General features: G+C 40.9%; 1 protein-coding gene across 28 annotated transcripts in view; it reads left to right on the top strand.

Annotated features, from left to right (window-relative positions):
• Positions 1 to 14,454, top strand: part of adgrl2a (adhesion G protein-coupled receptor L2a) — an 88,311-nt gene that overhangs the window by 47,626 nt on the left and 26,231 nt on the right. For 15 of the 28 annotated variants that reach the window (XM_044044100.1, XM_044044087.1, XM_044044099.1 and 12 more), the window contains exons 5-7: positions 1,088 to 1,147; positions 5,435 to 5,449; positions 6,575 to 7,375. In XM_044044100.1, the coding sequence (XP_043900035.1) occupies positions 1,088 to 1,147; positions 5,435 to 5,449; positions 6,575 to 7,375 (876 nt within the window). The remainder of the gene's footprint in view (positions 1 to 1,087; positions 1,148 to 5,434; positions 5,450 to 6,574; positions 7,376 to 14,454) is intronic. The other 13 variants (XM_044044103.1, XM_044044112.1, XM_044044098.1 and 10 more) reach the window with 2 other exon arrangements.

Genomic DNA, 14,454 nt, shown 5'->3' with positions numbered 1-14,454 from the left:
TGGCTTAGTGAATAGTACATCCATACAACAGGTGTTGAAATATGTTAACAGATGTTTCATTATGTAACAGAGCAGAATGACTCCTCTTGTAAGTCAACAAGGTAATAATTCATCTAAAGAGATAGTGTTAACATTTTGTCTTCTTCATGGATGCTAAAATATTCATTGCCATTCAGCCTCCAAACAATCTTTAGGTTGCCCTTTGCGTTCGAATTCCCCGTTGTCCTTTAAGCTGCCGTGTTCATTTGCAATTTGTGAGGGAAATTCCCCCATGTAACCTTTAGAAACTGATTAATGACAAAGATAAGATGACTTGTGAGAGTCACTAATCAGGTGGAACTGAAATAATTAGAGTGGGAATGATGGCTAGATTTAAGCATTTGGCAGCACTTGCAGGTATTAAAAAGAATCTCTTGTACACTGATGTCTTCAGATATGTTTCATATGTCAAATCTGCTAAAAAAAAAAAAAAAGAAGCCAAAAAACCATTAAGTCCATGTATAAATAATGTACCTTAATTCCTCAGAACTTTTTGTGTTTGACATATCACTGCTACACTGCTCATTACCAGTATACCTGTCCACACTGTTGCCCCTAAGTGTTAAATCAGAACATATTAGTGGACATCATTAGATGGTGAACCTCATTACATTTTAAAGGTTAACCTCTCCAAGGCTTTGAGAACCTGTAATAATGAGCCAGCTCATCAAGCGAAGCCAAATCCCGTAGCCTCTACCTTACATGTCAAAGAATGTTTTTGCACCTTTTTCCCCTCCGTTTTCATAATGCCTTATGTTAAGTGACTTATCGATTCTGTGTCTTGCTGTGTTACCTCAAACCTTAAGAGCAGGATTAGCCTCAAGGTTCACTCATGTTCACCGTGCCCTGTTCTGATTACCTTTTGCCTCCATGTTGCATCAATGAGACAGACAGGACTGCCATAGTGTGGTGAACAGTAAACGGCTGCCCAAGGACTCCCACGTCTGGCAAAGTCTGTCTCACAAAAGCAATTCCAAACAGGTCCTCACTACTCTCTTGAGCAGTTTCAAAAATGCATGTCTGTAGCCCCGTCTTTTTGCTTCTCAAGGTCCATGCCCAACCAGAGTAGGACCAAGAACACAGAATGTATCCTATCGCAACTGCCCTGGTAAGTGCTTAGTGTTCTCCCAGTCTAATGTAGTCCACACAAGCCCAGTCCAGCATTCCCCCACTCAAACCCTGTTGTAAACTATGTAAAACTGTCGTTTAAAAGCCATGTTTTGTTTCCCCAACAATCCCCTGTCTCCTCTGATGCCAAGATAAAATCCACTCAGATTTCCACACTAGATCAAACCAGTACAGCAGGACTTTTCTACTTTTCACGAGTAGATCATATGCCAAACGCCAAGATTTGTTGATTAAAGACATTGCATTGGATCAGGAGCTTAGGATCCCTGGATTTGCTGGGACACAAGCCTTGAGAATCTTGATTTGCAAGAAAAAGTATTAAGTCCCCATTAAGCTGATCAACGATGGGACCTCAGACAGTGACCTCATTTTGAGTCATTACCACTGCACCTCGAAGTCTGTCTGTCCCATGAAATACAAGCATAATGACATGATGACAGCTGCCTTTTTTCTGTCACCGACATAATATAATTTGTTATTTCATCGATTTATTCCGTTGTCTTTTTACTTCCGCGCAGAGACCTTTCCTACAAGTTGAATACATTTCCACCATTTTCACCGTTTTGGCTTCGTAATTTTGGTTCCTGCCACGAATGCCCTCATTAGCAACATCACCTTCATGTTCCAGCCAAGGATGTAAATTTCGCCTTTACCTAGCACTGAGTCACCCTCAGAATTGGCTCTAGTATCTGCTTCAATCAGGCAACATACAAAAACAAGATGTTCCTTTATTAATAAGCCTGTTCTGTGTAGGCTATTTGAAATGAGGAAAAAAAAGGAAAAGTCTCATCCCTTTTCTACATTTGTATAAAGTAGAACAGGTCCAGTGGCCCTAAAACGTGTCAAGATGTCCATTGTCCATCACATGCTAATGTTAGTAAACGCTGAGGTCCATGTGATTATACTGTAAATGCATGAGTTTTGACTCCCCATTCGTTTTCGTGTTCACGAAAAGTGTGTTTTTTTTTTGATGCATTCAATCCACCTATAACAATGTAGGAAAACAGATTCTATAACAGCCTAATCAATGGGAGTCGTTCTGAAAAAGCAGGAACTCCCTTGAACAGTGGTTCTCGACCTTTGTTGAGTCACGACCCCCCAGAATCACAACACCCAGATGCAAAGATATGCTTTGCTCAGGCCACATACAGCAGCAGACGCACTGTATGTTGGCAAGTGTTGTTTTCGTCTCTAAATATTTTGGCATGTCATTACTCTAAACCCCACAGCTTAGCAAGTGGGCGTTTGTGCTGTGGAATGGTGAAATGAGAATAGCTAAATTAGGGGGTGCATGTGCAGGTGCGGCTTTGTCCTTATTACAGAAACCGAGTGGAGGAGACAGACAGACAGACAGACAGACAGATAAACAGAAAAAGTAATTAAGTTCAGTTTCGTAGGCTGTTTTTTTTCTTCTTCTTGATTTTAAATAGAACATTTAGGTCCTTATTTTATCCTGACTTAAAATGATGAACGTGAATGTTTAGTGTTAGTCTGGGTTGGATTGTGCCGTCTTTGTTTTAATTGTTTCTGTATTGAAAGTGTCTGACTCTCTTCCCTTCCCCCTGTGAAATCTGCAGGTAACCTCCACGGCTATGTGACTCTTTCTCTTCATCCAGTGACAGATTTATGTTTTTTAATTGCTATTTCAATTTTTTTACATTTCTACTAACATCATCGTGTTTCCATCTTGTGTTCTTTTCTTTCCAGAGGCACACAACGCTATTTTCTTTGTTCCTCTTGTCTATGTCGTGGAATCTGCTTCTGAGAATTTAACTGCTAACGTGTTTGCTCCCCATCCTTGGTTTCGTAGTTAGCTGCAGGACACTTGTATTTCTTCTCCAGAATGTCGTGAATTGTGTATGGATCCTTCGTAATCTCGTTTTACCACTGAAGCCTACGTCGGAATACAAAGTCTCTTAGGATCCTGCACTAATTGGAGTTTGAGAGTTGCAGAATTCAAGGAGAACCCAATTTATTATTGAGTCAGAAAACCATGAGATTAAATTAGTAATCAGTCCAAATGTACCTTCAATATCAAAGAATTTATACCCTGACCTAGGCTTCTGTCTAAGTGAAGATACATATTGTCTCATAATCAGAATACTTTGCATCTGTGTACACTTATGAGGAAAAATGAAAATTGAGGTCTGTTGTCGTTAAACAGAACGGACAGAACAGACTCACTGACTGTAGTGATTGTTAGTGAAGTTGCCCTCAGAGTGCCTTGTTAGATTATAAATATATAAAAAAAAGATCAACAAATTAAACTTGTTGTTATGAAATATGGAATGAAATAGATGCATTTACACTCATAGTATATAATAATGTATTTACTGTAATAGCAATTTACATTGATTGAGTAATATTAGTATCATGTGGTGACTATAATTATTTGTCATCGTTCACATTGGTTCTAGAATCAGTGGCGGTCGCTAGTCTTTGAAACAGGGGAAGCTCATTACAGGCCCAGTTATTTTTACATAAACTCTTACATAAATGCACTATAAAATTGTTTTTTTTATGTACAAATGAATATGGGCTGTATTGCCGAGCAAATAACACACACACCGACCAGCTATTTGGTTCTGCCTTTCAGACAGTTCCCCCGATCATCATGCAGAAGCCCGGCATCTGCCTCCACCCACTCCCCCATCCGTCACGTGCAATTTTGAAATGTAAATACAACACAGCACATATTTGACAACATTTGAGAGGAAGCCGAGCTTCCCTTGCTGTCTTAGAGCGATCGCCACTGTTCAGAATGGTAAAATGACATCTTTATTGTACTCACTCGTGTTTTTTTATTCCAAAAGATATGCTGTATGTGTGCCGTATACAAGCTGTATCGCACCGTAGGGCTGGAGGACATGGACAGAAAATGCTTTCAAATCAATCAATATTGATAATCATAATTAATCATGATAAATGTTGCATGGCTGAAGATTGATTTTTGTGTAAGTTAAAGGGGAAATGTGTAAGATATACGCTAACATGGTTTCTGCACTCCTAATTCAAAACTGGGTTTCCAAAACAGACCACAATGTTGCTTCTACTCTGGTCAGGACATTTTTGAAAGGGCTATTTAGGATTTCTTTGGCTTGGTAATGTTCAGCATGTCTAACCCACTCTGCAGGTTGCTGTGTTAGAGCAAATGTGGGTGTCCATGACCTGCATTATTAAGAGGGTGGTACAACAGACCAACACATCAAACCAAAACATAAACAGAGTTTGCAGGTTATAAATGAAAATTAAAATTGGGAATACACTGGCTGCATCATTGTTATCACTAAAGCCAAATTATTCAAATTTAACATAAAATTCAATGTTATGACTTAAAAATAAAACATTTCTTACATATAGCCCCTTTAACAAAACCTGTTCATTGTGGTTTTAAACAACAACCACCACCATATATTTCACACAATAAAGTAAAATGTTATAAGTGAATGCATGTGTTATAATTCAACGTGTGTTTGTGCGATACATAAGCGTTAGAAATAGGTTATATATACTGTTGTTGAATTATTGTCCTACCATACCTCAGCTAGATTTAACTTTATATTGAAGTAATTCAACATTATCCATTCAAGGACAATTTTAAAGGTTAAAGGGGTTGTTTTCATAGAAATGGAAATATAGAATCAGCCTGGTTCATGGTGGTGGATCGATTGAAAGAGTACACATGTTTAAAGCAATTTTGTTTGGATAAAACGGGGTGAAATATCACACATTTACTGCCATATCATCCACAAGATGGCCCTTATACTGTTCTATTATACCCTATTGTACCATTTCAATATTTAATTATTAATCAAAGGAGCATCATTCATCATGTGACTCCCATGTGACTACATCCCCTGTGTGTCAAAGAAAAAGCCGGTATCCTTTAATAATGTCAGCTGTTTCAACTGACTGAAGTCATGCAACTGATGACAGCATGTCGTTAATTATTTAGATTAAAAAAATAAGAAAAAAATCTACCCACCACTGTGTTAAAAACCAAGCTGTTATAATTGGACATGAACACAGTTGTGATCAGATCACTGGTGTACTAATATGACTTTTTTTCCCCTTAGACCGGACCTTCTTGGCTGTATGTGTCAACTTTTTATCACCTTGCCTCCTTTCTCTGAACAGGCGTACCTGTCTCTGTCTCATGTCGCATAACGTGTTCTGCATATGTAACCGTAGTTATGACAGATAATTCATATTAATCTCTTTTTTCCCCTTGCACTCCTTTCATTCTCTCTTCCAACGCTTAAAATAGAAGTGGAGCAAAAAGGTAAATAACAGACACGAAACCCCAGCTCCTTGTTTTGTGGCATCTGGTTGTAAACTACCTTTTTTTCCCCCATGGTGGCCCCTACAAACCCATCGCAGACATTATCTATACAGCCCCCAACTGTGTTATTGATGACTACAGTAGTGCAACAAGAGAATAAGCCTGTCCATAAGGAAGTAAGCCAAAAGATATAAACGGGGTGTATTGGCTGCAGTCCATATAGGGGCCTCCACTCCTCATTCTCCCTGGGTGCTTCTTCTACTCAGCAGAACCTCATATTGCCTGGCTTCAAACCCTTTTCCATAGCATGCCATGGTAACAGTGTTTCTTGCCCCCTTTTTTTCAAGCTATTGCTTCCTGTTGTCCCTTTGCTTTCCAAGCCTCCCTCTCTCTCTCCCTCTCTCTCTCTCTCTCTCACATACACACACTCCTCTCCCCATGACTCTCACTTGACCACTTGCTGCTTTTTTATCTGTTGATTTTTTTGTGCCTCCTCTTTTGCCTCAGCACGACAGCCAAAACACCTCAAGACGTGTTTAATCAAAGTTTTTTTTCTCCAAAATTTTTAACGGTTGTGACATTTTGCACCACTCCGGTAGAAACCATAGCAAAAGGTGGTGAAACCAAGACACAACTAAGTACACAAACACTTTGCAGACTCTGCCGACTCCTGCTCTCTCATAACCTCTCCCGTCTTTTGCCACGTGACTTAAGTTGTTGTTTACAGGACCAATTGTTTTGTTAAATTTTGTTTCTGTTCTGTTTCCCCTCATTTATGTTCTATTCCCAACAGTAAATGTCTATGAGGCCACGCTTCTTTTTTTTTTCTCTCTCTCTCTCTCTCTACTTTATACATTTAAACATTATGTTTAACACTTTTCCTGTTCCTTTTTTCTTCCTATGCACAAAACCACAATCCTTACACTGCCTGTAAATATTGACTATAGCCGTTAGTTGTGTTGGCCACTTTTCTAATGTGTGTTTGTCCCCATTCCTCTTGGACATCCTTTAAAAAAATGAAGACATTACTGATTTTATTGACATTACATATAGTTTAATATAATCTAATATTACACATGTTAACCCATGCCTTTTTTTTTTATTCTACTCTTCTTCCATTACTAGTTTTTCTTTGTCCTGGGACCCTGAACGCTGTCGGTGATCCTTCCTTTGTATTTGAAGCGGAACAACAAGCTGGTGCCTGGTGCAAAGACCCACTGCAAGCTGGTGACAAAATCTACTTCATGCCTTGGACTCCTTATAGGACAGACACTCTCATTGAGTATTCCTCCTTGGAGGACTTCCAAAACGCCCGACAAACCATCACATACAAGCTCCCCCACCGGGTAGATGGGACTGGATTTGTGGTCTATGATGGGGCCGTGTTTTTCAACAAGGAACGTACGCGCAACATCGTGAAGTTTGACCTGCGGACTCGTATCAAAAGTGGTGAGGCAATCATCAATAATGCAAACTACCACGACACGTCGCCCTACAAGTGGGGTGGCAAAACAGACATTGATCTGGCAGTCGATGAGAACGGGCTGTGGGTGATCTACGCCACGGAGCAGAACAATGGCATGATGGTAATCAGTCAGTTGAACCCCTACACGCTGCGCTTTGAGGCGACCTGGGACACGGCATATGACAAGCGCTCAGCCTCCAATGCCTTCATGGTGTGCGGAGTACTTTATGTCGTCCGCTCCACCTATGAAGACAATGAAAGCGAGGTCAGCAAGAGCCTGATCGATTACATTTATAATACCAAACAGAACCGTGGGGAATATGTTGATATCCACTTTCCAAACCAGTACCAATACATTGCAGCTGTGGATTATAATCCGCGCGATAATCAGCTCTATGTGTGGAATAATTTTTACATCCTGAGGTACAATCTGGAGTTTGGCCAACCCGATCCAGCACATGGTAAGAACCCAAACCCCCTGTCATTTCTCCTGCAAACAATAATGTAAGATGGAATTGCTGAAATTGTGATTTTTTTTTCTTTTTGCTGCTGTCAAGCGCTCTTTGTTATTCCTTTGGAATTTTCCATCTACATATCAAGTGTCACAGCTGACTGATTTTTAATTTAGAATCTCATATGTGCTGGATATATTCCCAAAGTCTAGAGAATGATCGTGTATAGGGAGAGGGGTGTTCTGTGATAAACAACACCTTAAAGCCACGTAGCATATCATGAGGGATCAGTATCTCAGGGATTCGGGGAGGTTTGTCATCCGGGTGTTCTCCCAGTTGGCAAACGCTTGAGGGACCCCTGCTAGCGTACCCCTTATTTTAGAGAGCGTGAGACAGGGAGAGACAAATATGCTCTCACGCCTGGAAACATACATGCCTGGACAGGTGCAAAGTCTTGCCTGGGGCAAGGTTAGATCACAGTGATGCTGAAACTCCAACTCTTTCGGAGTTAAAGTTCTGTCTAGGAGAGAAAGAGATGGTGGACACGAAGGAGATGGATCAATCATTCAGAGTCGAATCATTTAAAATATGCACCATGCTTTTTTTAATTCAGCTGTCAAGAGCTTAGGAGAGACTAGCCCAGGCTTGTCATAGTCCTTACACTGAGACTATAACATTAATTATCCTAATCCCTTGCATACCCAGAGTTCGAAGTCAACGCAATGTTCAACGCAGTCAGTAATGAGCCACGGAGGTCAAGCAACTTTTCACAGATTATCCAAGAGCTCAGTGTTTATTAATGTGTTTGCTTGTCTAGCTATAAATATGGGCATGGGCTAGGGCGGCTGAAGTCAAATTAGCCAGTGGAACGGCATCAGTCTTGCCAGGAAAAAAAAAAAAGCAAGTCTGACCGGGACAAAGAACATCAACCAGGATTGGAGGCGGAATTTGTGTGCACATGTGTGTGTGTGTGTGTAAAATCCTGCAACAAACACGCGGACAAGGACAAACAAGAAAGTCCAACTTTTTTTTTTAATTTCCCAGCTCTGAATAACGTGTTTGAAGTTTGACAGTTTTGAAAATGAAGTTCATTTAGAGCAGCTACAGAAGTACGCCACAGTCACAGCCACAGACAATTCCCTGAGTTTAATCATGTCCAAAAAATTATTTTCATACACTCCAAATGAGCTGATTTCAACCCACATGCTAAAATACCAGATAGCTGCTGTAAATTGGTAATAATAACATGATCAAATATCACCTCTCTTCTATAAACACGTGTGATTTGTCCCCTATACACTATATACACAAGATTTCACAAGCTCTGCAACGCTCTTTATATTTAGCTTGGCTGTTATGGATTCTTGGAATAAGCTGTGTATAGGCAGACTGCACACTCTATTGATTTATTCATTTGTTGAATGGATGCTGATTACCGATCATTGATCAAGATCAGCGGCTCTTAAAGGAGCCACCCCGACATAAGACTAGATTTATGCTATCCGTGTGAGTGGTGCCTCTGTGTTTGTGTGTTTGAGAAAGCATTCGATAATTGTTAACTCTCAAAAACCAAACAGGAAACTGCCGTCCTTCATGTCAGTCTCGCTCCCCACAAATACGTTAATGACTCATCTCGACATTAACACATTATCCAAAATCTATTTACTGGTGTTATTAAACAGCTCTGTCCTGCCATATTTGCACCACCGCTCACACGTCTTTATGTAATTGTCAACAGGGACTCTGCTCTCTTGTCTTGACGAATGAGACGTGCGCCTGCTGCTGCTGCTGCTGCTGCTGCTGCTGCAGCTGACTAATATATGTTGAGATGCAGCTGATGTGTAGAAAGGAGAATGGTCCAGGATGATCATCAAGATGTCAATAAACTTGTCCTCCCACATGGTTGATGTTGGCACATAAATGATGGCACTTTTTTTCTGGCTGTCACTGGACGCCTTCTCTGTTAAATCTTGATGTCTGCACTAAAACAAGCCATCAGAATGCGTCTGCGGTGTTAAAAGTTTTCAAGTAAATGTTTTAACAGTTCTCTGCAAAAAAAACAAAACAACAAGTTTTAAGTTTTGCTCAAACTATCGCAAGCGCCTCGTTTTATGACACGAACATGCAGAAAGCATTGTTAACACAGCAGAGCATGGCTAACTCTTAATGTAGATGCCAGTGCTGTGTTAATTGTTCGTAGGTTTTGTGTTTACAAGATTTTTTCAGATCTTTCTCTTTAAGCAGAATACAGAGGATGAGTCAGTGTGCTCGTGGGGGTCAGTACTGACACTGTCACTTGATTCCCTCTGTCGGGAAATGCCGTCACATCTCAGTAATGTTTGAGACCCTGTGTGGCAGACGGTTGGGTACTTGTCAAGTCTAGTAACATCGCTCGTGTCGAGGCAAGATCATCGCTTGTAGGATTATGGGAGAGTAGATGGGGTCACGTCCAACGAGCAGCTCCACAGGAAGTGGACATAAAATGGGTCAGTACGTTCCTCTTTTAGCTTTGACCAGCAGTGCGATAATCCATTCATTTAACCGTGGCCCCATGTCTGTTTCCTTTCTTGCGTATAGGAGCTAATAGAAAGACATATTCCTTTGTCGCGTCTTGCAAATGAGATGATTAAATTGATTTAAATGAGGTATGCCCAGAGAAAACCCATTATGCACCTATTTCCATGGACCGTTTATTCATGCCACGCTCTAAAAAAAGGTCTCAAACCACTGAGTAAGCATATCAAAAGCTATTTTTTTACCAGAAGTATGCACAAACAGAACGATGGGACACAGGTGAGCCTTGGAAACCTTTTATTCATCCCTTGTTGCAAAATTAGATTCTGAATCACTTCCATAAAAAAGCCCCCAGCGCTGCAGTTAACGCCCACACAAATCAAGACCTCCTCTTTAATTGTTTAAATGTCAATACATTTGCATACAGTTTCTGTCTTTGCTGCGGCCCCAAATTATACATTTGCAAGTGGGGATCGTAAGGAAGAGAATGACCCAATTTGTTTAAAATTACAAGGTAGAGCTCACGGAGGCGACTTGCCAATTAGCTTACAAAACTCTGCATGTGGTCAAAACAATGCCCTGTAGATGTGTGATATGAAAGTGCTTTACAATGCAAAAATGCTCAGCTGTTACAGATGCTTGCGAGTCATATGCATTAGCAGTTACCCCAGAGAGCCTACCTCTTATAGTCTGATGAATATACAACTCTTGAATAAGCACCACCATGATTCATCCCTGTCTTCTGCAGCACCTACATAGAGGTCAACTTGTGCGTGGCATCATTTACAGGAAAAACACAGGAAACACACACACAGAGAGAGAGAGACAGAGAGAGCGATGGATAGTTTTTACATCAACCTGAAGCTTGTACAGCCATCTCAGGTGGTCAGGTTAAAATGGCAGAGAGTTGTGGCTGCTCCATGTTAGGCAGTGGTACAGGAGCAGGGCTCAGGATGTGTAAAAAACGGCCAATTTGTTTGTTTGCCTTGTCAGTGCACCCCACCCCTCTGTCAGCTGCCCAAGTGGACAGCGATGGGAAAGGAGAGGGTATTGATGTGGAAAATCACCTTTTTTGCTTTTGTTTTTCTCTTCTCTTGTCATATTCTCCTTTTTTGCAGTTTTTTTTTGTCTGTCTGCTTACACTGCTCTCTTTCAGTATCTCTCTATTGCAGTCGGCCTGACCTTTTCTGCCTAGTCTACCTCTTTGTCTGACTATCTTTCTCTCTTCAGTCTCTCTTTTTCCCCCTCCTTTTTTTTTTAATACTATTTCTACTGTAGCTTTCCATTGTTCTGCCTCCTCCTCCTCATCCATTGTCATCTGTGAGCTATGGCTTTACATCTGGATATGTCGACACGTACAATATATGCATCTTGTTTGGCCGCTCTTCAGCTCAACTCTCTGACTGCACACTAAGGGACCGGATTGAAGTAAATCCTCAGCTGTCTTTGGAAAACTGCAAAAAAAACAGGACAGACACGCACATCTCGTACATAATAATCAGGAATCGAGCACAACATAGTATATATCCAGAAACACATTAATTCTAATTCTAACCAAGAGAACATCTTAATATTTGTCATTTACACGACCATATTACCCAGAATAGACTGACACTTTCTCAAATCTTTAAAATCTCAATTACTATTATTGACAACCTATGAAAAGATATGAACTACCAGTGATGGACTGATTCAACAAGTGCCTTATTTTTATAGCACTTAAAAGTGTCTATAGATCTTTGAATTTTCCAAAGGTTAGGGCACTACTGGGGAGTGTATCTGCAGCAAAAGGCCTCTTTTTTTACTGCTTTACTATAGTGTCTCCCTATATGCCAGCCACTGTTCTTTATTCCTCCCATGTAGCATTTTTAACCAGCAGTTTATGACACAGCGTGACGTTATTCCTTCGACATCGTGACCCACTGGTCTCATTCTTGGTTACGATATCGGGGCTGAATTTAACTGGGGCGATAAAAGGGGGGGGCAATCCCACGATAGGGATTTACAGTCTTGTTCACAGTGTCTCTGATATTACATCGTGGGATAATACCTAACCAGTGTGCTGTCTGGCGGCAATAAAGGCTGCTCAGCACATGAGGTCAGAGGGTCACCTGTTTCCTGTGAAATCTGATCGTGATCTCTGCCGCTTCTCCAGTGCTGAACGTCCAGAGACATCGGGACCAGTTGTTGCCAGTCCAAGGCGGACAAATTAATTTCTCACCCAAACACACGTACCTGGAGATAATGTTTGCTCATAGTCCCAAGCTGCCAGTTACCACTTTACCCTGGAATGTCTGCACCTGCTGATATTGAACTACTGTGCACAGTGTGGCCAAATGATCTACCGACAGCGTACGAGCGTGTGGGCAGCAGCAAAACCGAGGTTATGAATTTAGAACCTCTCAAAGAGTTGTTGGACATGAAAGTGAGAGGAGGGAGTGTGATTATGGTCTCGGCTGAGCCCCGTGGCCGACTACAGACTACAGTCTGTCTGTGAAAGGAAGCATATTAATAGAATTATTAGTCAACTCCCCACTACCCGACACCAACACCTTCTAGGAGATTTCTTTTACCCAGGGCTGATTATCATGTCTTCATATTTCTACTTTCCTTTAATCTCTGTGTGCGTGGATTTGCATGACGGTCCGTGTTCCCCAGCTGTGCTAATGTGCGTATGCATGTGCAAACTTATGGATGTGTGTGTCTGTGCGCAACTGTGTACGAACAACCCTGAAATAGACACCCTTCTGTGTGCACAGCATTAAATATCAGTCCGCTTGGCACACTTAAGAGTTAATGCTTGAAATTTGAGGCACGTACTGTACTGAGAGAGAGCTGCAAGGGGTAAGGCAGGCTGGTGTCTGGCAGCTGCTTTGTCTGTTCTCTATACTTTGGTGTCATTTTGTGTGTGAGGGTGTATATGAATGTGTACATGTGTTTGTAAGAATGCATGGATGGATGTGTGGGAGTGCACTCTGACTGCCTGCCTGGCTGTGCCCATATGAATCAATGTGTTTGTGTTGTGAGAAAGAAAAATATTGGACACAGCAGTAAATAACATAATCCAGCTATTAGGTTTTGTTCCCAACGACATGGACGTATACTGTACACACCCTCAGAAGGACACGACTCCTGGGAAATTATGTGAATTTTCTCTCAGCTTTCTTCATATTTACTGCTGATACCCAAGCAATCACACGCCATGTTCCCCTCCACGGCAACAAATGCAACAGAGTGAAAGACGTGTAATGCAATTTCCTTTGTGTATTATTGTTATTATTGGTAGATATCAAAATGCATCACAAATGTATTATAAATCATCACACTATTTCATACTCAAGAACAGCTCCATTTCCATAAGCACGGCCGCGTCCAGCGAGGACTGAGCGAGTGAAACAGCGATATTTCAGCAGCAGCATTAGCAGTGGGAATAATTTACACTTTTGTTTGTTTGTTTTTTTTCACAGTTCAACGTCTCATTTCAATTAACATACACTCAGTGCTGGATGTTTTGAAAACTGGTGGGCTATTCGTGTATTTTCCACCCACCATATTCTCTTGGTCTCCACACAAAAAACAAGCATGGTCCTAATGGCAGAAACAGATTTTGAATTGTCTGAGTTCCATCGACTTGTTAACTCTTTTCTATTCTTTTTCCATTTGGCGGTGATTACCACCCAGGAGCCACATTTCAGTTCCCAAAAGACACTTTTTTTTTTTCTTCTAACTCTAGCACAAAATCAGTGTCCCACTAAAATGGGAACAAAGGCAAATCCCCTAAGCAGCCTTGTTTTACATCGCCACGAGATAAAGCCATGGCAGAGTGGGGTATAGACATGGGATGAGTCAGAGCTGGTAATCATTTTTAACTTTTTATGTGGGAAATTAGCTAAAATAAATGATTTGTGTGGGTTCCCTCACCATCTTTTTTTTTTCTTACCATTTTTCTTCCCCCGCAAGATAAACATCACCTGATAATGTGTTTGAAACATTACCCAGATGAACAGCCATGCAGTGCCGACTAAAAGTGAAGTCATTAAGCATAATATAAAAGACACACATGCTGTCAGCTTTCATTTTTCATCCCGACATGAATACTGAGTCCGGGTAAAGTCTAATCTAAACATGTGTGTGGATGGCTATATGTTTGCATATGCTCTGACAACATTCCTAATACAGCCTGGATCCGTGTCTCCCTGTCCGATAGTCTAGATGTCATCATCTCTGTCATTTAATCAAAAGAATACTGCACAATGATTGTGTTAGGCATATGTTTCCACAGACAAAAACAGTCATTTCAAGTCTTAGTGATGACTCATAAAAGGTATGGGGGGGAAAAACAATTCAATACCCTAACCTATAGGTTAATTCCTTACATTTTGAATTGGATTAAATTAAACCAAGCTAAATCATAAAGGTAATGAGATTACTCTTTTGCTGGCAGGGTTATGGGTAGACACGCTATATGTACACAGAAACAGCAGTGGTCATAGAGGCTGCATTGTTTATGTATGAGTCTTGCAGGGAAACATAGCCTACATCCACATTAGCCTCTTTTTTCACAAAGGGAAAGA

This window comes from Solea senegalensis, linkage group LG14 (assembly GCF_019176455.1).
Source record: "Solea senegalensis isolate Sse05_10M linkage group LG14, IFAPA_SoseM_1, whole genome shotgun sequence".
Classification (NCBI taxonomy): Eukaryota; Metazoa; Chordata; class Actinopteri; order Pleuronectiformes; family Soleidae; genus Solea; species Solea senegalensis.
The sequence above is the reverse complement of the archived record's forward strand: the minus strand, read 5'-3'. Positions and strand labels throughout refer to the sequence as shown.